General features: G+C 37.5%; 1 protein-coding gene across 2 annotated transcripts in view; it reads right to left on the reverse strand.

Annotated features, from left to right (window-relative positions):
• The window catches only part of Eps15 (epidermal growth factor receptor pathway substrate 15), a 102880-nt gene that overhangs the window by 48418 nt on the left and 26825 nt on the right, over positions 1 to 27637 (reverse strand). For both annotated transcript variants that reach the window (XM_038333978.1, XM_038333979.1), the window contains exons 3-11: positions 23625 to 23714; positions 21441 to 21488; positions 17551 to 17646; positions 15303 to 15368; positions 14685 to 14810; positions 12541 to 12600; positions 7247 to 7336; positions 6073 to 6218; positions 3522 to 3678 (exon numbers count right to left, since the gene is read on the reverse strand). In XM_038333978.1, coding sequence (XP_038189906.1) covers positions 3522 to 3678; positions 6073 to 6218; positions 7247 to 7336; positions 12541 to 12600; positions 14685 to 14810; positions 15303 to 15368; positions 17551 to 17646; positions 21441 to 21488; positions 23625 to 23714 — 879 coding nt within the window. The remainder of the gene's footprint in view (positions 1 to 3521; positions 3679 to 6072; positions 6219 to 7246; positions 7337 to 12540; positions 12601 to 14684; positions 14811 to 15302; positions 15369 to 17550; positions 17647 to 21440; positions 21489 to 23624; positions 23715 to 27637) is intronic.

A 27637-nucleotide genomic window follows, 5' to 3' on the forward strand; every position in this document is an offset into this window, starting at 1 on the left:
TAATACTGAGTTGTTTTGATTATTAGCATTAAAACTCATCTATAAAGATTAAATTAATTAAACTTCAAATTTTATATTAGTAACAACCTTACATCAAATATAATTCTTTTGGAGGGGCAGTTGAGACAGCACTTCCCTATGTAGCCTAGGCTACTCTTGAGCTCACTATGTAGCCTAGGATAGCCTTAAATTTACTGTAAACCTTCTGGCCTCAGTCTCTGGAGTGCTGAGGTTAAAAGGTGCACACTGCCATGATTCTCAAAAATACTTAACTGTCTTATTAAGCTCCATTAATATACAGACCATTACTGAAGCCATATTAAATTAAGAATCTTAAGGCAGATTCACTAAGTTTTAGTTTTATCTAAACTTGACCTATGGGTTAGGTTGAGTCAGATATCCAGACAGGTGAAAAAAATGAAAAAAAATAGAACTTGATCTCACATTTATTACCAAGAGTAATTTCTATCACTTAAATGCTACTGAGAAAAGTTCTATCAGAGGTGCAAGTATACCAGGAAACACATGGCTTCCATACCTCTTCTTAAAAAGTGGATTACATTTTGCAGCCTTTGCTATTAAAACACCAATAGGCAAGAAGATTAAGTTAAATAAATTAGATTAGCCTCAAACAAGTTAGAAGGTAATAGCTTTATATTACTAAAATGGCATGCAAGCAAATATGGAAAAGTTTAACTAAAATTATGTATAGTACATGAAGGGTACACAAAGAAAAATTGTAGCATGCCCGTCTTTTAAAATTATTTTATTCATTTATTCAATTTTGAATTATTTTTTTATGTGTATGGGTATTTGCTTGCTTATAAGTCTGTGTAGCAAATGTGCACTTGGTGCCTGTGGGGACTAGAAGAGGGCTTTGGATCCCACAGACGGTTGTAAGCTGCCACGCCTGTGAGTGGGGAATCAAACCCAGGTATTCTGGAAGAGCAGCTAGTGTTCTTAACTGCTAAGGTACCTCTCCGAACATTCCCTTTCTGTTTAATTCGTATGTGTTTTGCTTGTATGTGTGTAAGTGTATCAAGCACCAACAGTACTGATGGAAACCAGAAGAGATTGTCAGCTCCAGCAGCTCCCTGGAAACTGGAGTTGCAACCAATGTGAAGCCACCACGTGAGTGTGGGGAACCAAACCTGGATCCTCTGGAAGAGCAGTCAGTGCTCTTAACTGCTGAGCACCTCCAGCCCCACATGCACCCTTACAAATATTTTCTCTCATGTTGTTTTGTGCATTTCATCAAGGCCTCACCTTAATGATTTTAAGTGGACTGAGGAGTCCAGGGAAGTCAGGCCAGAGTGCACGTAAGTATCGCATGACACATGACAAAAGCATGCTGATCAACCGTTTTCACTGTTTATCAACTGTTCTGCATAAAAAACACTCTCATTTCAAAATATACCGTGTAAATGAAAAACTGTAATGCTAAAATACAACAAAGACAGCATAAAATAAAGCTCTAACCTTGAGAGAGAGGGGAGTTAAGAAACTGACAGTACAAGAAAGGCGGAAGCAGAGTGCGGCAGAATGGAAGAAACAGTCCAGACTAGAAAACACAGAGGAGGAAAGCGACATTCAAAATGGTTTAGTTGAAGCTACAAAAGAATGCAGTTCCTTTCAACAAAATAAAAAAATAGATAATGAGAAGAGATTATTTGAAAGTCAGTACAAATTTTAGTATCTTTTGATTAATAGATAAGGCAAGTTATAAAATATCAAGATTAGCAGTTATAAAATATTTCAATGAATCTGGCACCAAGAAATAAGCATACCTTAGCACGCTCTAGCAAATGGTCTTCTGAGAAGTCTACTAATTACAAACTATGTTAACAGATACAACCTCAAGTGTCTACTAGCATACAGATTCCATGAACAAACAGAACTGATTCAGTAATTTATGTTCTTGGAAATTAAGAGTTGGTGAAAGTTTCAGTCATTATAAATTAAAAACGCAGAAATAAAAACCCTACATAAATGATGCCCACAGTGTTACATTGCTGAGATACAGAACAGAACAGAATGCACATGTACAAATCTGTACCCTACATCTTTCTGTGCAGCATCACTTTCGGTCGCTCCACAACCTAGTGAGTTCATGTCACACATCCAAGAGTCTAAAAACACAAAGTACAAAACCTCATTCATATAACTAATTCTCAGGACCTGGCAGTAGTGAATTCCATTTACTTTATTTGGGGGGAAAAGTCCATTTTTGACTTCTGTTAGGTTAAAATGGAATTTTTAACTATCTTACAAAATTAATGCAAAATCAAAACATTTTATTGGTACTTGAAAGTCAGTTCTTAATAACACACATTTGAACCCTGAAATATCACCACAGCAGTATTTATGACACAGGTGAGAAGAAATTTAAAGATAGAAAGTTTGGGTGAGATGTTTTATTTTGTTTGGGTCTTTTTTAGATGAGGTCTCCCTGCACTGCCCAGGGTAGTCTTGAATTTCTGGATTCAATAATTCTTTAGCCAAGTGATGGTGGCACACACCTTTAATCCCGGCACTCAGGAGGCAGAGGCAGGCAGATCTCTGTGAGTTTGAGGACAGCCTGGTCTACAAGAGCTAGTTCTAAGACAAGCTCCAAAACTACAGAGAAACCCTCTCTCGAAAACAAAGAAACCAACAAAAAGAATTCTTTAGTCTAAGCCTTCTCAGGAGCTGAGACTACAGGGTCAAACAACACCTGGTTATTTAGTTTGAAATGTAACTAAACCCACCATATAAGTCTTTTGAAAGGTCTATTATAGACCAGGATATTGTAAATGTGCTACATTTAAAAGAGCTTCTAGACAAAGAAGAAAAATTCAAAGTACAACATGGTTAAAATGAAAATGTTTTGAAAATTTCCACTGCTGACCAGAAACCCAACTAACTTCAGATGTTTAGATATGAAGCTCAGATATATAATTAAGAATGAACACTCATCCTATGGCAAAGAAATGCATACAGATTTTCCTCAACATACAATTTTTCTTGAAGGCTATTTTAATGTAAAATTGATACTAAGCAATCACTATCTTATGAATTTTGTTTCCAAATTTGTATTGTTTTCTGTAAGATTGAAATGTAACAATTTAATTATTACAGCTAATGTTTTCTTCCTCCCTTCCTTCTTTAGTTTTTCATAAAAATTGACTAGCTATGGTGCATGCTTATAATCCTAGCATTTGGAAAGTGAAAGAAGAAAGGATCAGAAGTTCAAAGTAATTCTCAGATATACAGTATTCAATGCCAGGCTGGGCTATATGAGACCCTGTTTCAAAAAAAAAAAATCAACTTCAATTTAATATACTAAAGTACAGCAGTCATATGTGTGATGGATAGTAGAGTTGGCAGTTCAAGGATGCTATATTAGGGCTATATAAGGTCTGTGAGCATGCTCACAGATACACTAAACCAAATGGGAGTGCTCTGCCCCTCCACGTTTGTGACTAGACACAGCATTGGTTCCTTTCTATCAGGCATGCAGGTCTTCTTTAAAGTTTTCTTACCTTTTGTAAACTTGATCTGTCTGATGGTGGAATCATCTCAGGAGTGAGAATTTGTGGAGGATCAATGCCCTTTATTAACTTTTGATTGATTAAGTGAAAAGCCAAGGCAAACTGGTCTTTTGAAAGCTTCCCACAGTTCTTTGTGTCACACAGTGCCCTATACAAACAAACAAAATCACAGTACATAAGTGCTATAATTACTATTCCCAAAACCCAGGAGAAAAAATATAATTTTAATGTTTTAAAAATAATTAGCTGAATTGAAAAAGACAGATCACAGGCTGCTCAAAACTCACATTAAAAAGCTAAAGAGGGGGCTGGAGAGATGGCTCAGTGGTTAAGAGCATTGCCTGCTCTTCCAAAGGTTCTGAGTTCAATTCCCAGCAACCACATGATGGCTCACAACCATCTGTAATGAGGTCTGGTGCCCTCTTCTGGCCTGCAGACATACACACAGACAATATTGTATAATATATATATATATATATATATATATATATATATATATATATATATTTAGACCACATTAAGATGCTAAAAAAGAAACCAGGCAGTAGTGAAGCACACCTTTAGTCCCAGCACTTGGGAAGCAGAGGCAGGTGGATCTCTGAGTACGAGGCCAACCTGGTTTACAGAGCAAGATCCTGAACAGCCAGGGCTGTCAGAAAAACAAAACAAAACAAAAATCCCAATGCTGAGAGAAAGTAAAAAGAACGTATGAGCAGGAAGATGGAAAGGATGCTGGGGAATGCTGACAGAAAGACTGGATACCAGGGTAGTTGACAAAAAGACACAGTATCAAGCCGAATATGGATTCCAGCTTTTATCTTAAGTCCTTATAACCTGGAACAAATTTTTTTGAGGTCTCAATCTTAGTTTCTTCATCTATAAGTAAAGAAACTCCTTTTGTGAGGTACCATAAGAAAGGTAATGCATGATTAAAGCCTAAGCACAGCACCAAACCCATTTGTGACAGTTACCTTTGTTCTGTGTACTTAGCCTAGGCACTCAAAGGCTCTAGATTCAGCTATGCAAGCTTCATCTCTTCCAGTCTGAATACCCATCTCTCTTAAGACAGACCTACTATGCTCTGCTCTCTTTGTGTCTGTTGCTTCTTAAAAACCTCAAGATAACATCTGGCAGAGTTAGCCAGGGTGGGGGCAGGCACAAGACAAAGCAATTTCATATGCATTATCATATGTAATATGAAATGCATTACCAATGAACAAGTGTCATACAAATATATACATCTTACAGGATTAGACATGTAAACTACTGTTTATTTTTTAATTAAAAAAAAACCACTATCTTGTACAAACATTACAAACAAAACCCCATACAGACTAATGTAGCCATTCAAACAAGCAACTGCCTAAACCAAAAGTCTATAACACCCCAATGAACATTTTCAAATCATGAATATATACAGCCATTCTGAAGCTACAGGATTTTGCTTACATGTTTAAGCACCAAAAAATTAAAAATCCATGATAGAGTTAAAACTAGAAACCCAAGTTTTATACCCTCTTTCACGACTCATCTTTTTTTTTTTTTTTTTTTTTTTGGCTTTTCAAGACAGGATTTTTCTGTGTCTTTGGAGCCTGTCCTGGAACTAGCTCTTGTAGACCAGGCTGGTCTAGATCTCACAGAGATCTGCCTTGCCTCTGCCTCCCAGTGCTGTGATTAAAGGCGTGCGCCACCACCGCCCAGCTGACTCATGTATTCTTTATCTGCACTCCACCCTTCCTCATCACCCTTTCTTGTTCTCCTACTACCTGTGATACTTACTATTCCTATGTGTGTATCTGTTTGCAGATGTCCATGTATAAGGTACAGCCAAGGACTCACAAAAAGAACACACAGAATTTTTCTTTCTTTCAAGTAACCTCAATATGATACATCTATTTTCTTGCAAAGATATTTGCATCCCTGTTTATTGCTGCTCTATTCTCTATAGGAATGAAATGATACCAACAGATCTCCATCAATAGATAAGTGGCTAACAAAAATCTGTATATATATAAAAAAATGGAATACTATTTAGCTCTAAAGCAAAATGAAAACAATTTTTTTCTTTAGACATGGTCTCATTATTCCAGGCTGATCTTGCACTTCCGTGAGTACTGGGATTGCAGATGTATTGTCACCATATCCAATTCATGTAACGCAAGGGATCGAATCCATGCCCTCCTGCATGCTAGTTAGGAACTCTACCAACTGAGCTATATTTCCAGCACCTAAAGGTATTACTTATTAAACTGTTTAAATTTCAGATAGATGGATTTTTGTAAGAACATTCTAAGAGTTTTTAATTGGTATAAACAAATAAAATGCTCCACCTGTTTTTTTAATACCACTCCTGAATTTTTGTTTATTCTACACAATAATTCTTCATATTTGAATTTTCTCTATAAAAAATGAAACAAATACTAACCTGTTCTCAAAATCTAGAAAAAAGTATAAAAACTAGATATAACACTACACACACACACACACACACACACACACACACACACACACACACACTTTTTAAAAACTATTAAAGTCTTACCAGATGTGGGCTAGTAAGACAGAAGGTAAACCTGTTTTCAGGAAGGTTTCACGGACCTCTTGACCAGACACATATCCATCCATATCCTTATCTGTTTTCAGGAAGATTTCATCATATTTAGCCTTTTCTACAGGGGATACAACCCACTGGAGAGGGAAGAGAAGATTCTATCAAAATTAAACCAACTTTGAAATAATATTTCTTCAAACCATAAGTGTATCTGTCACCAATCTGAACAAATATACCCAAATAAACTGATTTCAGTGCACTGATTCCCACACATCACAACCAAAAAGTATGAAGGCAACAGAATTACACATCAGTTAGGACATTTACAGGTGCCAATTTAACACTTTTTTAAAATATTTATTTATTATGTATACAATATTCTGTGTTTGTGTATATGTCTGCAGGCCAGAAGAGGGCACCAGACCTCATTACAGATGGTTGTGAGCCACCATGTGGTTGCTGGTAATTGAACTCAGGACCTTTGGAAGAGCAGACAATGCTCTTAACCACTGAGCCATCTCTTCAGCCCAATTTAACACTTTTTAAAAAGAAACCAGTAAACTCAAGCACAATTAAGCCCTGGCCAATAAATTCCAATACTAACAGTGGTATCTGGGAAAGCCTGCATAAATAAATAATCTAGATTCTCCCCAAGTTTCATTTTCTATGCATGTAGCATTCTTGCCCAGAGCTGAGCTTGTCCAGGCTGTCATTATAGTTGCTATTACACAACCTGACCAAAGACAGGTCAAAGGAAGTAAGAATCGCTTAGAATTAGTAACGTGATCTAAAGAATCAAGATTTAACTACAGATTAAAAATGATTATTATGACAGGGAGAGCATGCATATTAGCACACAGTGTCTTCTATCTCCATCTTTAATCTCTATAGACCAGTCAAACACCCATAGGACATAAGGAGCATCTGCCTCCTCTGCAGCATCACGTCATGCAGGCTCAACTAGAGCAAGTGCAGCATCTTTGCTCCTTCTAATTTACCAATCACATTCATGCACTTTGTTAAAGTAAAATCCTTTAACACTAACAAATTTTTCTACCTGTCTTAATAGTGCTTTGGTAGGTAAAATGCCTACAGGTGGTAAGGAGTGGTAAGAGTCCTTGTCTGCTGAAGAGGGGACCGACCACATGGAGCCTGATATACTGACCGTTGTTCTCTTAGAAGGTGGCACCAAGGCTGGCGGCAAGGACATTGGCACAGGTTCTTTCTCCAGTGCACAGTACACCAAAAACATGGCCTTGAAGATAAACAAAACAGAATCAGATACATTTTTAAGTTATCATAAAATTCACTCACCATGGCCTGGCCTCTCAAGTCTTTTTAAAAAGTAAAATTAAGAACAAAAATAGGAGAAAAAGAGGAAGAAACAAAAGGAAAGAGGAAGAAAAGTAAGAACTCAAGGCTAAAACATTCTTAAGAAGAAATATTCAGTCATAAAAACTTAGAGGCACACCTTTCAATTGAAGTTCTTGTAACAGCAAAGAATGAGAATTTGAATTAAAAATGCTATCTATAAAGAAATAATCTAATATACAAAATTTTCCTAGAAATTAATAATTTAATTTCAATTAAAGATGAACAAAAACTATGAACAGACAATTTTAAAAAAAAAGGAGGGACACCACAAATGGCTCATCCTTTAGTATCTCAAACAAAACAAAACAAAGCAAGCAAACAAACAAAAAAAACCCTAGTAACCAGAAAAGACAACAATTAAGAAAATCCTAATTCTCAAAAGTAAACTTGCTTTGAGTTCCTATCTTAACTCCTAAGTTTGAGTTGTTTTCAAATCAATATTCACTGAGTACAGAATACAAATGTGATCCATATTTCTATAATGGTTAATATTTTATAAATCAAGAAACTGAGGTCCAGAGATGCTAACTTGCCTAATACAATATTTTAAAGAATTCATAGGCTACAGTACACACTAAACCAAGCATCACTTCACAATCCTATAACCCCAGTACTCAAAACTGGGGAGCAAAGGACTGGGTTTGAGGCCAGCCCAGGTTATACTAATCTGTCTTAAAAAATAATTTTTCAAATGTTCATATACATATTATAAATGTATATGATACAAACTAGGCCATCTTAGCTATAGCTTTCTTGATTGATCATGCTTTAATCAGCATTAACAGCTCCTGTATAATAATTCACACTGCCACCCTTTCCTTTATAATTAGAAAAACTAAACCTGACCCATGGACCCAGATTATAGTGGGCACCACTATAGACGGCTTAGTAGCTCTATAATTGAAACTCTGCACTCAGTAAAGCTGGAACTGGGCTAAGGAATCTGCATTTCTAACAAGTTTCCGGTGATTTTGGTGCTGTGTATCCAGGGTAGCACCTAATCACTTGACCCGAACCAAGCCTTTTCCAGAGATGAGCCAACTAACAAGAATTCAGTGTCAGTTTTAAAACAAATGAACACTAAGTCTACAAAACCTTGAAGCTCCAAAAAGAAAACAATCTGCCTAACATCCTTTCCAGACACGCTGACAATGTATGTAGCATCAGATCGGCACTTTGCATGCAACAAGGGACCCGCAAGCATATACGGTCAGCGTTTTTCTTGCTGCAGATGGAAGTCATTTCCCGGAAGAGTGGAAACTGAACAGCAGCAGCAGCAATGCCTGCCATCTGCTGCCAAGAGACAGCACATTTTTTTCCTGAAAGTTAAAGTTCTTAATTTCATGTGTCTTGAAAATAGTTTCCCCAAGAAAACCAATGCCAAATTTTGTTCACTAAATATAATATCAAAAGTGAACAGAGTAATTTTAGTACTGCTGGACTATGATCTTGTTTTCTTATTATATTGTTCTTTATCCTATACGATGTCTACAACTGAAACAAAAAGAGCAACCAGATCAAATGATGCCCTCCCAACCCCACCTGCCCATGTGTGCATGTGGAGGGGGAAGAGAAATGCTAGCTTTCAAGCTGGTATATACTAGGTGAGTAGGAATAAAGTTACATAGAGAGACACTAAAGTAAAAAGCTTTTAGGATACTTCTTATTTAAAAATAAAATCACTGCAAACAGACCTAAACTTTACACAGAGTGCCATGGAAAGAAAGGATTCAGTTGGGATTACTATCAACTGACTTTCTTTCAGAGTGTTTTTCTCTTTGTATTTTAAGCAACATTAACTTTCAGTGGATGTCAGATCAACCTGAGGGGCTTGCTTTGTTTTGTTTCTTGTTTTTCAAGACCAAGTTTCTCTGTGTAGCTTTGGCTGTCCAGGCCTCAAACTCACACAGATCTGCCTACCACTGCCTCTGGAGTGCTGGGATTAAGCAGCACCATGGGCTCTGAAGGCCTTTTAAAATACAGAGCCTGACCAGCTTCTGGCTGGAGGTTTAGTCCAAGGGCTTCTGGGTATTACTGATGGGCAACTATACTTTTAGGAGTTTCCTTAGAGTTTTACTTGCTCTCTGACCTATTAAAGCAGGTGGCAACCACAGCTGCTATAAGGGATGAAAACACTTTTTGTGTTTTCCAAGTAAATAAGTTTCCTTCACCACTTTAGTTTAATGGAACATTTACTGAAAAATGTTTGACCACCAGGCTAAAAACACAAAGGGGAAAATACCCTTCACTTTCATAACACAAGAGTGCAGCACATGAGCAAAAGTTAATTTCAGGGCTTGAAGTGAAGCTCAGCAGCAGAGTGCCTGCTTAGCATATGTAATACCCTGTGTTCACACACACACACACACACACACACACACACACACACACACACACGCACACACGCACGCACACACACAATAACGAGTATGTGATGAGATGGATGGCAGTGGCTGCACTCAGGAGGCAGAGGCCAGCCTGGTCTACAGAGTAAGTTCCAGGACAGTCAGAGCTGTTATATAGAGAAACCCTGTCCTGACAAGCAAACAACAACAAAAGTATGTGATACATGTTAGCATATATAAGTATAGCTTTTCTTACCGTTCTAGTGCCACATGTTCCTCACAAAATAAGAACCCAATAAATACTAGTGACAGAAAACATTAGCACTTGGAAAGAAGAAGAGAAAAAAGCGATACACAAGGCAGTCAAGTTCACTTTACAGGAACAAAAAATAAAAGAGAAAAACAGGGGCTGGAGAGATGGCTCAGAGGTTAAAAGCAGTGGCTGCTCTCCCAGAGGTCATGAGTTCAACTCCCAGCAACCATCTGTAATGAGATCTGATGCCCTCTTCTGGTGTTCAGGCAAAAATGTAGACAGAACACTATATATAATAAATAAAATGAAATTTTAAAAAAAGAGAGAGAAAAACCTTAAGTTACTTTTCTGGGAAGAAATCTTGCAAGTACTATTTTAACCAATCCCCATGACAGAATATATCCCCGATACTTGAATAAATTCATTTTGCCTCTAGACAGATCTAAACTGGAAGATATTCCACATGCTATTAGGCCAGTACTCCTTAAAAAAAAAAAAGTCAAGGTCATAAAAATAAGGCAAAAACGACAAACTGCCAAAGATTTAAGAGACTGAAAAGACACAGGAACTAAATGCAGTAGAATACTAAAGAGCAGATCTTGGCCCAGAAAGCTTTAAGTGGTGAAATCAAAAGAAAATGTGGAGTTTTTTGTTTTTTTTTTTAAAGTAATTGACCAATGTAGGTTTCTAAATTTGACAAAGGTCATCCTTGGATATATAGTGAATGTAAGACCTTACTGGGCTAATCAGACAGTTACAAATAAAGGGGGGGCCTAGAGCAGTGAGATGACTCAAACGGTCAGGACACTAGCTGTGCAAGTCTGGCAATCCAAAAGGCAGAAAAAGAGAAGAGACTTTAATGTCATCCTTTAACCTCCACACTCATGGCATGTCACCTCTGCCCATATATACCAATAAACTTTAGAAAAGGTTTCTGCAAATGGGAATAAATCAAGGTAAAAGCTGAATTTGATGGAAATTTAAAATATGAACCACAAAAGGATAATCTTAAAGAATGACTGCTGACCTAATGATAAATTGAACCAAAGTAATAAAAAGGCCTATGAGCATAAATATGGAAGATTCAAAATGAGAAAAGAGGATAACCTCAGGCATAAAAAGATTTTCAAAAATATAAGTTCATGGGAACAAGTCTAAAAAAACAAAACAAACAAAAAAAACCCAAGCAATTGAGTTGGAGAGATGGTTCAGCAATTAAGAGCTTGTCTACTCTTATAGAGGACCTGACTTCAGTTCACAGCAGCCATAAAGTGGCTCACAATTAATTACAGCATCAGCTGCCGGGAGATCTGACACCTCTGCTCTCTGCATCTGCCCTCATATACACACATACACGTACACGTGTACACACACACACAAAGAAAAACCCAAACAATTCTTTAGAAAAATTCTTTAGAGGTAGAAAATTTAAGATTAACATCCAAGTAAGAGTACACAGGAGACACAGGAGATTACCAGTTTATCCCAGGTAATATATGTTATGTATGTATGTGCATACATATGTGCATGGATGTGTACAAATCAGAGGTTTCCATCTTATTTTCTGAGTCTCTCACTGTACCCGGAAACCTGCTGATTCAGGAGCATCCTGTCTCTGTTTTGCCAGCACCGGGATGATACGCACTCACCACCAACCCTTTTTCTTTTTCTTTAGGTTCTAGAGATTGAACTCAGGTGCACATGAGTTCATGAGCTTGAACTGCAAGCACTTTTAACAACTGAACCACTTCCCAAAGCCTATTAAAGTTTCATCTAACTTTAAGGGAGCAATAAATGACATTTCTAACATTAACTACGTAACTACTAAAATAAAAAGATCTTTAAAATAAGGGAAGATGCCAAAATGTTCCTGCCCCATCAGTTAGAATGAAAATAAATTGTTGTTCATGTTTCCTTTTTTTTTTTTTTTTTTCCCGAGACAGGGTTTCTCTGCAGCTTTTTTAGAGCCTGTCCTGGAACTAGCTCTTGTAGACCAGGCTGGCCTCGAACTCACAGAGATCCGCCTGCCTCTGCCTCCCAAGTGCTGGGTCATGTTTCCTTTTAATAAAATAATGAGAGATATAGTTGAAACAAAATTGAAGTAATTTAAGAAGACTGAAGTAATTTAAGACCCCCCCCCCCAAATTACCACACCATCATCTTTACAGTATATTAACCAAGTATCTTTCCTAAGTACGGTAAATGACGTACAAAAAAATGACAGTAAAACATACACATCCTATTTTTCATTAAAAATATGTACTTACCTAAAAATCCTAATAACTACAATCTGATGGGCATATTACTAAGGATAAATTACAACAGGAAATGCTTCCCGGGGCAGGTGGCACAAACTATAATTTAAAAAACTCAGAGTCTAGGGTAGGAAGCTTGTAAGTTCAAGCCCTGTTTTAATCAAATGGTGGAAGGTATGGGTGGGAGATAAAATGAAGACCCTTTATATTTTAAGAGCATTTGGTTACTTACAACTGCAAATTCATCTCTGTCAAGCTTTCCATCATGGTCAATATCGCTCAACTCCCAAACCTTAAAAAAGAGAAGTAAGAACAATTAGTGCTCTTTTAAGTTCTACTTAGGGACAGGAAGAGAAAGTATACTAGTGGAATACAAGAGTGCCTAGTTATTAACTGCCTTAAAAGGATCTGGATCTGAACTTTGTCTTAATCGCAATGAGAAGTTGCTAAAAGGTTAGTTTAAAGAAATAAAATAATAAAGTTTAGGAATCTCACATTGACCACACAATAGAAAAAAATGGAAGTAATACTAGAAAAAAGATTTTTAAAAAATCAGTGTTTTCCAGGCATGGTAGATCTGAGTTCAAGGTTAGCCTGGTTTACAAAGAAGAGGTCCAGGCTAGCCTGGGCTACATAGAGAAACCCTGTCTCAAAAATAAGGCGGGGAGGACTTATCCACCCAGGGGCAGCAGCAGCACAAGTATTTCTGGCAGTGTGACGGCAGTCACCACCATCACCACTACAGCACCTAACATTCTCTAACAGAGTTTGTAACATGCACTGTATTAAGTACATACACTATCACATTTACTCCTTGGAAGCCTATTAACTGAAAATTATACCCAATTTAAAGATTTGAAAACCAACACACAATTTTTCTAAAGACTTTTCCCAAGTTACTTAAAAAAACAGGGCAGGCAAGATTTGACACTAGAGCTGGGGGCTTAGAGAGAGTGGTTATGGTTTAAAACATCAAATATAGAAATTACTTTGGAAAGAGCACAAAAGTGGCAAAGGATAGGGAGAAACCTAGACAAAACTAGTGATCATGAAATTATTTTAGCATTTCTCAAAAGTCTGTATGCAACAAAAAAGAGGCAAATAATTAGCAAATGCAAAATTTTGACTTTTTAGTAAAATCAAACACTTATTAACAAAGTCAAAGAATTAAAAGTCTTAAAAACATTTAGGAAAAAAGATCTATATAGGAGCAGGAAATTCAACTTAGAATCTATGATTTCATCAGATAAAATATTGAAGAACAGTGGAGAAAAAGAGCTAAGAATAAAGGTATAGAACTAAGGACAAACACATACAAATTAAATAAAGAAAAAATAATTTCTGAAGATACCGAGACAGAGCTTTAATCTTACAGCTGAAAAAAGCCATGGAGGTGATAGTGATGGTGGCTGTACGGAAATGTCACTACTATACTTAACATTACTGAACTGCATATTTAACACATGATCTACATGGGCAGGGGAGGTAACTCAGTTAATAATAAAGTACTTTCCATGCAAGCATGAGGGCCTTAGTTCAAGTCCCAGACCCACATAAAAAGGTTGGTGTGAGAGCTGGAGGGATGGCTCAGCAATGAAATGCAACTGTTGCTCTTGCAGAGCACCCAAGTTCAGTTCCCAGCACCCACACAGAGGCTTCACAGCCATCTATAATGCCAGTTCCAGGGGATCCAATGGCCTCTTCTGACTCTTATGAGCACCAGGCACACACATGGTGCATATACATACACTGAGGCAAAACATTCAAGAAATAAAATAAATCTTTAAAAAAAAAAAACAAAACAAAACCTGTGTCTAGGTGTTAGATTGTAACCCCCGGGCCTGGAGCTCCAGGATAAGGAAAGAACATGCCTCAAAACCAAAACAAAACAAAAAATAAGGTAAGAAAACATAACAACAGTTCCTGAAGAGCAATACCTGAGGCTCCCACATGTATACACATGTGTAAGCACACAGAAAATTCATCAATTAGATCATTCAAGTATACATATGTAACTAATACCAACTATTCATATTTTACATGGAAAACTAAAACCAGAAATGTGACAATAATATACATGTTAAAAATATAGAAAATCCTGTATTAACACAACTTTTAAAAGACCTGTATGTCTTTTATTGTATTATTGTTATTATATTGTTATTAGTTATTAGTGCTCCTGTTATGTGTAAACTTAAAATATATAATAACTGCATCTAGCACAATACTACGATTCCAGCACTTGTGAGGCTCAGGCGAGAGGTCCGTGAGCTCCAGACCAGCCAGCCTGAGCTGCACATTAAGACTATCTCAAAACAAACAAACAAACAAACAAACAAACAAACAAACAAATTACATTTAAAGTTTGTATCTTACTCTTCCAAGGATTTCCACAGGTAACTTAGAGTTGAGCAATACTGGCTTCACTTTATCACCAGACAAAAATCCATCCACTGGGTTTAAACTATCAAAAATTACATCATATTTGGCTTTGTCTTCAGACTACAGTATGAAAAAAAAAGATGACAAGTTAAACAATCATGAAAAGGTTTTAATTGCATATATAAGAATGAAATATTCAAGTAACAGACATTTTTATCAAAATGTATTAAATAATTTCAAAGTGTCTCTACTAAGGACTAGTGGGAAGACCATCTTTGCTTTTCTACTGTCAGGTTAGACTCACACAATTTCAGAGACAGACGCTGTGAAGAGCACTTGGTCCACTCAACCAGACCTACAGCAAGGAAGTACCTTTCTCAGAAGACATTGGCAGTGATATTCCATCTTTCAATTCAAAGAAATAAAATGTTTTTTACAAATTGTCACAAAATGGCTAATAGAGCTAAGACACTACTCAACATTTTCCCTACCAGTGTTTTCCCTACACTTTTGAACATGTATATCAAAGGCCAAGGCAGAACAATGCATTTTGAGGACAGGGAGGAAAGCATTTGAAGTAGGAAGAAAAAGAGATGCAAGAAGCTTATTTACCTTTACAGCCCAAGGGAGCTCAGCTGCTGAAGTACCACTGGTCAACAAAGGACTACTGGAGTCATGCTATGAAACAGAGAGAAGAATGAACTGCTCAAGTTCCTCATACCAGGAACCAATAAAGAAAATGTGGTTTTCCATTTAAATGCATTTGTCAAAATGCTGAGTATCAACACTACTTTACTTTAATTAGATCTTCATCTATTATGTACGAAATAAAACCTTTTTTCCCAATATTAATTAAGGAAAGTAGACCTGAAAAATAAACTTATTGGCACAATACCTAATGGCAGCACATTCAAGTTATTATTTTATCTGACTCAAAAGACATGTAAATTTTAAAAATCTCAGTATTATACTTAGGCAACAAATACTTATGACAACCCTTGTAAGTCACGTCTAAACAGAGAATTACAGACATTCTCAAACTGAAGTTAATTTTTTAACTTTATTATTTTATTTTATGTGTGCGTATTTTGCCTGAACTTATTATGTCTGTGTACCATGTACATGCCTGGTGCGCATGCAGACCAGAAGAGTGTGTTGGACCCCCGTAACTTGGGTTACAGACACTGGGGAAGCATAAATGTTAGGTGCTTTTCTTCCAATCTACCTTGTTTTATACCTACTTTATGATCTGAAAATATAAAATGCACAACTATTCCACAGTATTAAGTACCAACAAATATTAAGTTTTAAAGAAGAGGGGTTGGGATACCTCAGTGATAAAACACTTGTCCAGGAAGAGTAAGGCCCTGGGTTTAGCTCCAGCAGCACCAAAATTGAATTTAAAATTGAAACAACAGCCATTAAATTTCTGAAAAAGTTGGGGGTGAGGCTGATAAGCTGTATAGTATATAAAGACATTTCCCAAACAATGATAATCAAAACACTGTGAAATTGTCACACAGATAAACAAATCAATGAATAAGAACAGGAAAATCCAGAAAGACATCAAAATACATATGGCAATTTAGGTCATCGCTGATGAGGCATTTGAAATTGGTATAAAAAAGAATGATTGTTCAATACACTGCATTCTATATTGTAGCTATCATGATAGAATAAATTTGAATCCACACTCAAATTTCCAAGAGAAATAACAAATATACAAAAAGAAAAAAATAGCTTTGCAATTTGTTTACATAAAACAATTTCATCACGGGGGTAAAAACATAATCCAGTAAAAGATAAATAACAAATTGAAAGTGTGTATTTGCAAATGATATGGCTAGAGATTTAACTTGCTAATTTTTAAAGAAACTCTAGAATTCAGTAAGAAAAAGAATAATCACTCAAGAAAAAGAGTCGCAATCTAGAATTAGACACTCCCATAGCAGAATAAAAACCATTCAGTGCCTTAAAAACTAATCAATCTTACCTATAAGCTAAAAAGAGAAATGTAGACACTAACATACCATTTGCCACCAAGCTGACAAGGATCTATAATCTGACAACAGCACGTGAGCAAAAGCACAAAGAAACTGACATGCCAACCAACTGCTGGTAAAAGTAAAATACATACAAAAACTCTTAAAGACAATTTCACTTTTGAGATGTTGCAACTACATTTCTGCATATGTCATAAACAAAATTAATATTTGTCACAGCATTTTTCCTTAAAAAAAAATCTACGTACCTACATTGGAATTTATATAAACTATAGTAAACATAAACAAAGAAATACCATGCAAACACTAAATAAAGCTTATGTTACATCTCTAAAACATATTCGTTTTAAAGCGTATGGAGTCGAATACATAGAATGCCACCATTAGAAAATTAAGAAATACATATTTGTACTTTTATATGCACATATAACTCTGAAGTACATACACATAACTAGTAATAGCAGTAGTTACTAAGAAAGAAAGCCAGGAGCTAAGTGATAGTGATTAAAGCAGAAAGAGTATGTTACTTTTTATTTCAAATCATGTGGTGTAATTTTTTGTTAAGTATGACTGTAACTTGTGTCTGTGTGTGTTTCTGTAGGTAGGATCTCTCACTTGACTCAGAGCTCACTGATTCCACTAGTTTAGTGCCAGCTATGCCCTGGAGAATCCCGTCTCACCTCCTCAATTCTGGGATCATAGGCAGGTCACTATGCCTAGCCAGCCTTTAATGTGGGCACTAGTGACCTGAACTCTAGTTCTCATGCTTACAGGGGCAAGCACTTTACCCAGTGAGCCATCTTCCCAGCCCTAATGTTTCTAATTAAATAAATTTTACATATAAAATCATTTCTTACAAATCTTGGTGGAGGAACAGCCAGATTCAAGCTACTCAGAGAAACGTCCAGTCCATTCTGGGCACATGCCACAAGTCGCAAAGCAATAAAGAATTCCTGACAAAGAAAAGCATAAATGTTAGGTGCTTTTCTTCCAATCTACCTTGTTTTATACCTACTTTATGATCTGAAAATATAAAATGCACAATTATTCCACAGTATTATGTACTAACAAATGTAACAGTATATTTGTTTCAAAAACATTTGCTTTAAAAAATTGATTTAAAATTGAGAAAAGAAACATGTATAATGATTTTTCTAACATTATTAGCTAAAAATAATTTTAATAAAAATAAATCATGGTATATGAAAGTGGAAACTGTACAGAATACTCACATTTTAAAGAATATTCAATTTTACTTAAAAATGTTGGCTGTTAACCTTTGGGTAAGGGGCCTAAATTAAAGTGAAATAAAAGCCATCTCTGAAATGGACATGCAATTTTGAAATTGGATCAGTAGTACAAGAGTCAATCACTGCTATTCCAGAGGAGCTAGGAAAACAACTGAAAAACAAGCATCTAACACAATTTTAACTATTTGACTTAAAGATATTTACAAATCATCCAGGTGCAGTGCCATATACCTTTAATCCCAGCACTCAGAAGCAGAGGCAGGAGGATCTCTCTGAGTTTGAGGCCAGCTTGGTCTACAGAGCGAGTTCCAGGACAGCCAGGGATACACAGAGAAACCCTGTCTTGAGAAGCAAACAAACACAAAAATTAAAAATCTTCCACAAAGGTCCTTGTACTTTAAGTCTTAAGTCAAGCCTTAATTAAGTAAATAAACACATGTAAAAAAAAAAGCTCAATTTATTTGTTTTCAGTTGTTCTCAGATAGGCTTGAAAATAGACACAAGAATGGTGTTTTGTTCCAATAGTATTTTTTCCAGTTTTTCAACATCCCAGGACTATTACTGATTCAACAGTTCACTCTAACCATGCCCCATTCTCACCTAACCCGTTCTTACCTATTTCTTCTTATTCTTTTACCCTTTCTTACCTTGCAAGCTATCTGCTTTATTCAATACTTGCCTCTTGCAGTTTTTCAAGAGACTCCCTTGGGACTGAAAATGTAACTTAATGGTAGAGTATTTGTCTTACATACTTGAGAGATCCTTGTTTTCATCTCTAGCAACACACACAGCACTTGCTCTTGTGTTCTCTCTCTCTCTCTCTCTCTCTCTCTCTCTCTCTCTCTCTCTCTCTCTCTCTCTCTCTCTCTCTCTGCATCTTGTTCTCTCCCTTTCTGTGTCCCATACTTTTTCACTATCTCCCTGTCTCACTCATTTTCTGTCTCATTCTTTCTCTCTCTCTTTTTTCTCATTTACCTAAGAAGTTTCTGTGTTATAAGACTTCAACTCTCACAGTTAGTCTATGTCACAAATAATCTCCTAGCTTCTTCATCCTTCTCAACTTTCTTAGTTCAGGCAAAAAACGATACTTCAAAGCTCTTCTTCCTCACAGCATCATAAAGCAATCCTGCTTTCCCATGCCTCTTCTGCTAAAGTTTTGTTTGCTCCACTAAGCTTTCAACTGCTTGTATTCCTCAAATACTTTTTTAAAACAAGATTTACTTATCTATTTATTACATATATATAGTGTTCTGCCTGCATATGCCTTCATGCCAGAAGAGGGCACCAGATCTCATTATAGATGGTTGTGAGCTACAATGTAGTTGCTGGGAATTGAACTCAGGACCTCTGGGAGAGCAGCCAGTGCTCTTAACCTCTGAGCCATCTCTCCATCCCCTCTTCAACTACTCTTAAAGAATCAGATCCATTTCCACACTGCAGATGAGCTCTGAAGTAAAATAATTCATTAAATTCTAGCTCTTAACTTAAAATTGCAATGCCACAGGCAATTTAAATAATATTCTTTCCTAAGAGGAGGATAGTCTAATACTATCTACCTTGCAATGTATTAGGAGCAATGAAGTAAAAATATTCTGTAGGTGGAGAGCACCAAGGGTCATTTTTATCATACAGACTCTCAGTATAGTATTATCTTTAGGCTGGGGGAGGTGGTTCAGTGGATAAAGTACTTAGCATGCAAGAGGACTGAAGTTTAAATCCCAAAAACACACATAAAGCTGGATGTAGTAGTACACATTTGTAATCCTAGCATGCTATGGCTAGATCAGAGGTGGGGAAGGGGATCCACGGAAGCTCATGGGTCAGCTAGCCTGGCATATGCAGCTGAAAAACTATGAAGAAATCCTGCCTCAACCAAGGTGGAAAGTGAAGGCCAACACCTGATGTTGTCCTCTCAACTCCACATGTGCACCCAAGCACATATACATGAACATGCACACATATTAAACCCACACAATTTTTTAAGCCCCTGCTATAGTCTGGGTCTTCAATATTCCACCCCAACCCCATAAACATATCAAGCTCATATACTAAGGGCATAGTACTTGACGGTGCTACCAGGAGGTGAAGAAACTTTAGGAGGTAGGGCCTACATAGGTTATTGAGGGCGAGCCCTTGAAAGAGATACTGGAACCCCATGCACTTCTCTTCTTTCTCAGCAGCAGGGAGGTGGCCAAGCTTTTATACACCATGCCTCACTGCTTTGAAGTTCTGCTTCATCACAGATCCAGAAACAATGCAACCAACGACTGTGAGCTGAAATTTCTGTAACCGCTGAGGCAACACAAATCTTTCTTCAAAAAGCCAGAACAAAACACTGCCTTCAATGTACACTCAAACTTCAATGGCAAACCCAGATATCTAGCAGCCTGGATGCAGCAAAGACAACTCAAACTGATCCAGTATCCAGCAATACCAGTGAAGAAGTTACTATACTACAAATTTCCTAAGAGGAACTACATCTGTCACATTCACCTCTGCACTTCTCAAGTCTGGCTCTTAACAAACACTTGCTAACTGAGTGGACCATACCAGAGGGCCCCTGTCTTCAGTGTTTTGAACTGGCCCTTCTACCCAGAACCTCCAATGAGGACTACTAACAATCTATTCCTAAAATCCTAATTAAGAGGCTGGGTATTCAGGAGTGATGACTCAGTCATTAAAAGCACTGGCTGCTCTTCAGAGAACATGGGTTTGATTCCTAGCACTCACATGCAGTTTACAACTGCCTGTAGGTCCAGTTCCAGGGGATCCAAAACCCTCTTCTTACCCTTGCAGGCACCAGGCACACATGTGGTACACAAACATGCACATACATTCAGGCAAAACAACCATACACATAATTTTCCTATAAAAGAGGCTGGGTATTTTGATTCTATCATTATTTATTATTCTCATTCCTTTTCTGTTTTTGACCTTGTTTTAGCTATGCTCATAAGGAAAATGAGCTTTACACAGTAGTGCTAAACAAGAGTATGAGGAGAGCAAACGTCCAACAAACCAAACATTAAAGTATATACATGGTATTCAATACCTTCGGCAATAATCACTTTCACATATTTTATAGAGTGTACTTCCATCCTGTGCACCACTTTTCGGTTGATATGTAAGAAATAAACCTACACAAGAATTTAGGTTTGATTAGCCCAAGACTCCTTTCAAAGGTCTGGGCTTACCTACAATAACACTTACTAATAAAATCAATGTTTACTTATGATCTTGTATACTCAAAAAATTAATTAATAAGATACTAAGAACAAAGTCTGTCTGTAAGAGATCTTATATAAAAGCTTCAGTAAAACAATGTTAATAAACTTTAGCATTCAGATAGCTAAATGTTCAGTAGTTAAAAATATTTTCAATGTTAATACACATGGTCTTGAAAAACTAATTTTAAGCTTAAACATAAAAAAACTGCTACTTTTTACTTCAAATTGGACCAAACCCATAAAAAATTTAGATGAATCTCTCAATCTTACTTGTTTGTTCAGGACACCTTTGCCATCTGTATCAGCTAAATCCCAAATCTGAAATATAAGAGGAAAAAATAATCAATCTCTATATATTTTAACAAAAATCATTTAAAAGATAAATTAAATCCCTGTAACTTTAACTTCATGATCTGTGTAAACAGATCTAAAAATCATTAGAAATTATTCAGTGCAACCCTTTAACAAAGACATGAAGGTTAGGAAATCTGGCTTAAGAACATTAAAGGAATGAGGGAAAAATTGAATACAAGTTCCAACCTCTAGTCAAATGTCCTTTTCACTAGCCCAGGGTTTAACTGTTGTCCACTGAAACATACTACCCTGGTTTTGATTCTTATTAAGGTAATTTTTCCCCTATGGATGGTTAGTTAATGCTGTGGAATAATGTTCTTGTATACTTTAAAGATTTGTCACTCATATTGTTTTAATTAAACACTGATTGGCCATTAGCCAAGCAGGAAGTATATGCAGGACGACCAGACTAGGAAAATTCTGGGAAGAGGAAAAGCAGACACAGTCATAAGCCAAAAGCAGAGGAAGCAAGATGAGAATGCCTCACTGAGAAAAGGTACCAAGCCATGTGGCTAAACTTATAGAAGAATTATGGGTTAATTTAAGTTGTAAAAGCTAGTTAATAATAAGCCTGAGCCGAACAGTTTATAATTAATATAAGCCTCTGTGTGTTTCTTTGGGACTGAACAGCTGAGGGACTAGGAGGGACAGAAACTTCTATCTACAAGTTAGTTTTTCTATGAGTTATGAAAGTATTATTTTAAAAGACTTTTATTATAGATCAATATCATGCATAACAATTTAGCAAGAGAGGAGCTTTCCACCTCTGTTCTTTTCAATCCCTAACTCTGCTTTGTACATTAAACAGAGGCAGTTTTATTGAGGAAACAAGGGTAGGCCCAACTGTCTAAGTGGATAGCAAGGTTCCTACTCTTCACTGCACCTCCCCACAATACACAAATGTACAATTACCTTCTCATTTCATCCTAGTCAAAAGTGATGTTTCTAAAATGCTCAAAATTACCTTAATTTCTTTTTTAGCTATGCTTTGTCTTTCACATCACACATCTCTATCCCATTTCTTTCTCTATCCCTTAGTATCTTCCCTCTGCCCTTGCAACTCCCCCCATCAAATAAAATAAAATAAAATTTAAGAGAAAAAACAATTTCGACAGGGAAGCTGCAGTTGTGACACAGCAAGTCACACAGTAAACCCATTTGTTTATATTTTACTTGTAAGTGTGCACTGCAAAGAGTCATTGGTCTGGTTCAAGGTCTCTGGTTTTGATACACTATCAGTGCTGGGTCTTCACCAGGACTCCTTTTAGTTATCCGGCTGTTGCCCTGTGTTGTGGAAATCCTGCAGCTTTGGGTCTGCAGGACTGGTCCCTTCATGTGCTCCAGCAGATCACAAATGGGGTGGATGTTGGAGTGGGCTAACTCATATCCCTGGTTCTGGGCCTGGGTAGTTGCAGGGTTGGTCAGCCTTCCAGGTCTCCCTTGCCTCACCACCAGAGTGAGCTTTGCAGCATGGCCTGGCTAGTTCATCCCTAGAAGGGGTGAGCAAGAGGCAGGGCCAGTTCTCCCATTTTCACATCTTCAGAGTCTCTTCTCCCACACTTACACCTTCAGGAAGGACCAGCTCTACTGTGCTGTCCAAGCATGGTGTAGGGGTCACTCTCTGAGTGAGTGGTAGAGAAAGCTCTCCTGCTCTTATGACCTCAGGGCCAGCTCTCCCACCTGCCTCAGTTGTTGAGAGGTGGGGGTGGGGTTGAGGGAGGGAGTGGGGTTGAGTATCTTCGCTGCCCATGCTGCCACATGACAGATGAGTAATGGGGACAGCTCTCCCATGCTCACAACTTAGGGGCTGGCTCGCTCACACCTCCACCAATGGGGCTGTCCAGGCAAGGTGCAGGGCTGCTCTCTAGAGTGGTGCAGCTTGTGGGGAAAGGAACAGCTCTCCCATCAGGGAAAGTTGGCATCGCTTTAATTTTCAAAAGGATAAATCACTACACCACAACCCCCACTCCATTACTACAACTGCTCCCATGACTCAGTTCTAATTTGAATGTTTCTTGACTGCAACCTTCTGAATTTATTTGCAGTTCTATTATGCTTCTCCATATTCATTATAATCTAGTTATAATAAGCACATCCTACCTTTCCGAGAATCAAGGCTGGAAGCCCTGATTTTTTCAAGAATGCAGCAGCATCTGAAGCCAACACCCTTCCAGTATTGCCTGTATCAACCTGAAAAGAAAAACAGGAAGCTGACAGTAAAACACAAAATCAAAATTGTATCACTTTCCATGTCTCCTAATTCATGAACTGGAATCAGAATCCTTCTGCTAACAAGAGCAAGACCTCTGCAGAGTCTTCTAAGAATGGTACCATCCAAACAGGAGTAAATTTGCAAAATAAGTCTATCATGTCTATTATACAAGCAAAGAAACAAGTTCATGGAAAAGCAAGTGAGTAGAATTGGAACATGAACACAGATCTAATTCCACTTTTATGATTGTCATTTAAATGGCAATATAAGAAAAAAATATTTCTTAGAGGTCTTCTAAGAACTGGGATAGCTGAGCATGATCTGACTCTTCAGATAGCTTTGGATTAACTTCTGCTTTTGTATCTGCTCTTAGAAATTGAAACACTTAAAAATATCAAAGCAGTATCAGCTTTAAGTCATGTCAAACTTAAAAAAAATAAACTGTTTCATTTCTGCAGTACATTAAGAGGAACACATTATTCTGACTGCTGGGAACTTATCCTTTAAGACAACAAACAAGAGGATGGAAAAAACTTGTTTTTGTAAAGACTTCCTAAACTTCTATTTGTAAATATAAAAAGTAAATCTTAAAAAGCCATGGTAAAGGAAATATTATACTAGGATATTCATGAAGTAGCTGTGTTTCTAGTTTAGTTAAAAGACTAAGTTTACTGTAAACACATGAAGCATTTACAGTCCCAGAATGAAGGGGAAAAAAACCTCTCTCAAAGGCAAGAACAGGCTAAATCAGGCACTCAGAAAAAAAAAGAAAACCTGCCTAATCCTTCAGTTTTGGGAGAAGAAGGAAGTACAGAAGTATAAGGAAACATGTCTCTAAATTCTCCAGAACTATTTTTCTTTACCCACTTCCTGACCATGATAAGAAAGGAACATTCACGCCCAGCATTACCTAAATATCAATACACTCAAAGTAAACATAAACTGAAATCATTACATATTTACATACTGTATTCTAATATGGAATCTTATCTTCCATTCTTGCAATCACAGTAACAAATTAAAAACTTCCATTTACATTCACCTATAGGATGTTTCTACAGTCCTCTGATTCCTGCAAAAGGCTCTGCTATAAACTATAAGCTAAAATTGATGTCTTCAACAGAGTTCCATAGTCTCACAAAGGACTTTACATTTCAACACTTGAAAAATATATAGAGACTGCTGGGCTGAGACTATTGCTCTGTGGTAGAGCACTCATAGGAAGCCTTATATTCAATTCACAGTACAGTAAAAGAAAAAGAATAAAAAGCAGACAGACGGCACATGCCTTTTAAAAAGTATGTGTGTGGTGTTTTGCCTGTACACACGTCTGTGCTAAATGCTCACAGGCCAGAAGAGGGCATTGGATCCCCTAGAGCTGGAGTTAGACATGGTTTTTAGCCACCAAACAGGTGGTAGAAATTGAACCCAGGTCCTCTGGAAAAGAGCAACCTGTGTTCTTAACCACTAAATCATCTCTCCCAGTCCCAGCATAAACCTTTAATCCCCACACTTGGGGGGAGGCAAGAGAACTGGGAATTCAAGAAACATCCCCATCACACAGCAAGTTTCAAGGCCAGTCTAGGCTGTATAAAATCCTGTCTCAACAGCGGTTGTGCATGCCTTTGATGCCAGCACTCCAGAAGCAGAGCAGAGAGATCTCTGAGTTCAAGGCCACCCTGGTCTACAGACTGAGTTCCAGAACAGCCAGCAAAGGCTACACAGAGTAACCCTGTCTGGAGGGGTGGGGTAACCCCATCTCACAAGGGGGAGAAAAAGAATTCTGGGTAACTAACATCAACTCAAGAACTTTTAAACTAGACTAGTAAACTGAACCTGGAAGCTAATCTACTACACCCAAACAAATTCCTGGTGTAAGATAATCAGAAAAAAGATCACACAGGACTGAACAAATTATTTGTTATTATTACTTATTACTTGGAATGTTACTGAGATTTTATTTTTCGGGCATTAGAGATTGAGCTTAAGGTCTCCCACATGCAGACACTCCTACGATGAGTATACACTGAGCTGTATTACCCTGCCCTCTATCGGGATTATTGTATTTTATTTTTTAAAAGAGCAGGTCTTGCTATGTTGCCCAAGCTAACTCTGAACTACCTGGCTCAAGTGAGCCTCCTGTGTCACATTATTTTTTTTCCTTCTTCTTTTCCTTTCTTTTTCTGTTGTTTTGAGGATGGGGGTGGGTCTTTTTAAATCAAGAAAATTTTTGAATTATTTCTCTGTGTGTGTGATGGGGGCAGGGGCATGATGTGTGTGTAGAGATCAGAGGACAACTTTTAAAGAGTGTGTTCTCTCCCCCCACCATGAATTTGGGGTACTGACTCGGGTTATGAGTGCTTTACTCAAGTCATCTCAAGTCCTCTTCCCTATTCTAAAAAAAACCAAACCAAAACAAAACACCTTATTTCAAGAGTCAAGGCCTCATATAACTCAGGGTGGCCTTAAACTCCTGACACCCTCCTACCCCATCTCCACTTCCCAAGTGCTGGGATCAGAGTTTCATCACCATATCCAACTCTTCAAAGTCTCACTGTATAACCCAGGCTAGCCTCAAATTTATGATGTTCCTGCCTCAGTCTCCTGAGTGGTGAGATTACAGACATCATGGCCTAGGTTTAAGTCTATTCTTTTATTGAGATACTGTTTCATGTATGTAACCCAAGCATGTGACAAACTCCAGTGTAACCGAACATGATCCTGAATGATCCTCCTGCCTCACCCCCCAAGTTCTAGGATCACAGAAGTGTACTACTACAAACGCCTTGAGAAACCAGAATAAGAACATCATTCACTCACCCTCACCTCCCACCTCCCAGCGCTTGGGACAGAACCAGGGCTTTGTTCATGGTAACAAGCATTCTACCAGTAATGTACACCCCAAGTTCAAAATGTAAAAAAAAAAACAAAAAACTTTTTCTTCTTAGGCTATGTCAATACAGTAGGCTCCACTATTGTAAACTGAATAAAAAACACTTTCCAATAGAACCCAATTTCTCTTATTCAAAGACTACTTTTTATGACAATATAATCACAAAGATTCAACAAGTTCCTCGGCTTTTTAAAAGGCTGTAAATAAATTAGTCAAGTGTACAACACAAGTTCATATTTAAGAACAATTCTCTTTTATTCTGATAAAACAAGTTATCTGTTAAGAACAGTAGCTTGATGTGGAGTCAGTATCTATATAAACCTCTCCTACAATGACTGGGCATGCATGGGGGTGGTGTGGGAGGTCCTTCTGCCTATGTATTGCTTTTATTGGTTAATGAATAAAGAACTGCTTTGAGCCAATGGCAGGGAAGAACAGAACTAGGTGGGGAAAGCTAGGCTGTACACTGGGAGTCAGAGAGGCACCATGGAGTCACTGGAGACAGATGCTGGGTGGAACTTTAGCCAGTAAGCCACAGCCATGTGGCGATACACAAATTAATAGAAATGGGTTAAATTAATAAGTAAGAGTTAGCCAATAAGAAGCTAGAGCTAATAGGCCAAGCAGTGATTTAATTAATACAGTATCTGTGTGGTTATTTCGAGGCTGAGCAGCCAGGAACCAACAAACAGCCTCCCACTACACCTCCAACATGGGGGAAAGAGATGGCTCTGTCAATAAAGCACTTACAAGAAGTAGGACCTGAATTCAAACACGCCAGTTCTGATGCCCTGAATGCTTTAAAGCATGAGAATTTGAGTTTGGATGCCCAGAACTCAAGTAAAAGGCTGGATAAGGTGGTAACCTACAATTCAGAAACAGGTAGATTCCAGGAGCTCAATAGCCAGCTAGCTTAGACTATTTGGCCAAAGACACAGGCCAGCAAGAGAGACCTGGTCTCAAACAAAAGGTGGAGGGCACCTGAGTAGACACTTTAATTTCCATATG

Source organism: Arvicola amphibius, chromosome 6, assembly GCF_903992535.2.
Source record: "Arvicola amphibius chromosome 6, mArvAmp1.2, whole genome shotgun sequence".
Taxonomy (NCBI): domain Eukaryota; kingdom Metazoa; phylum Chordata; class Mammalia; order Rodentia; family Cricetidae; genus Arvicola; species Arvicola amphibius.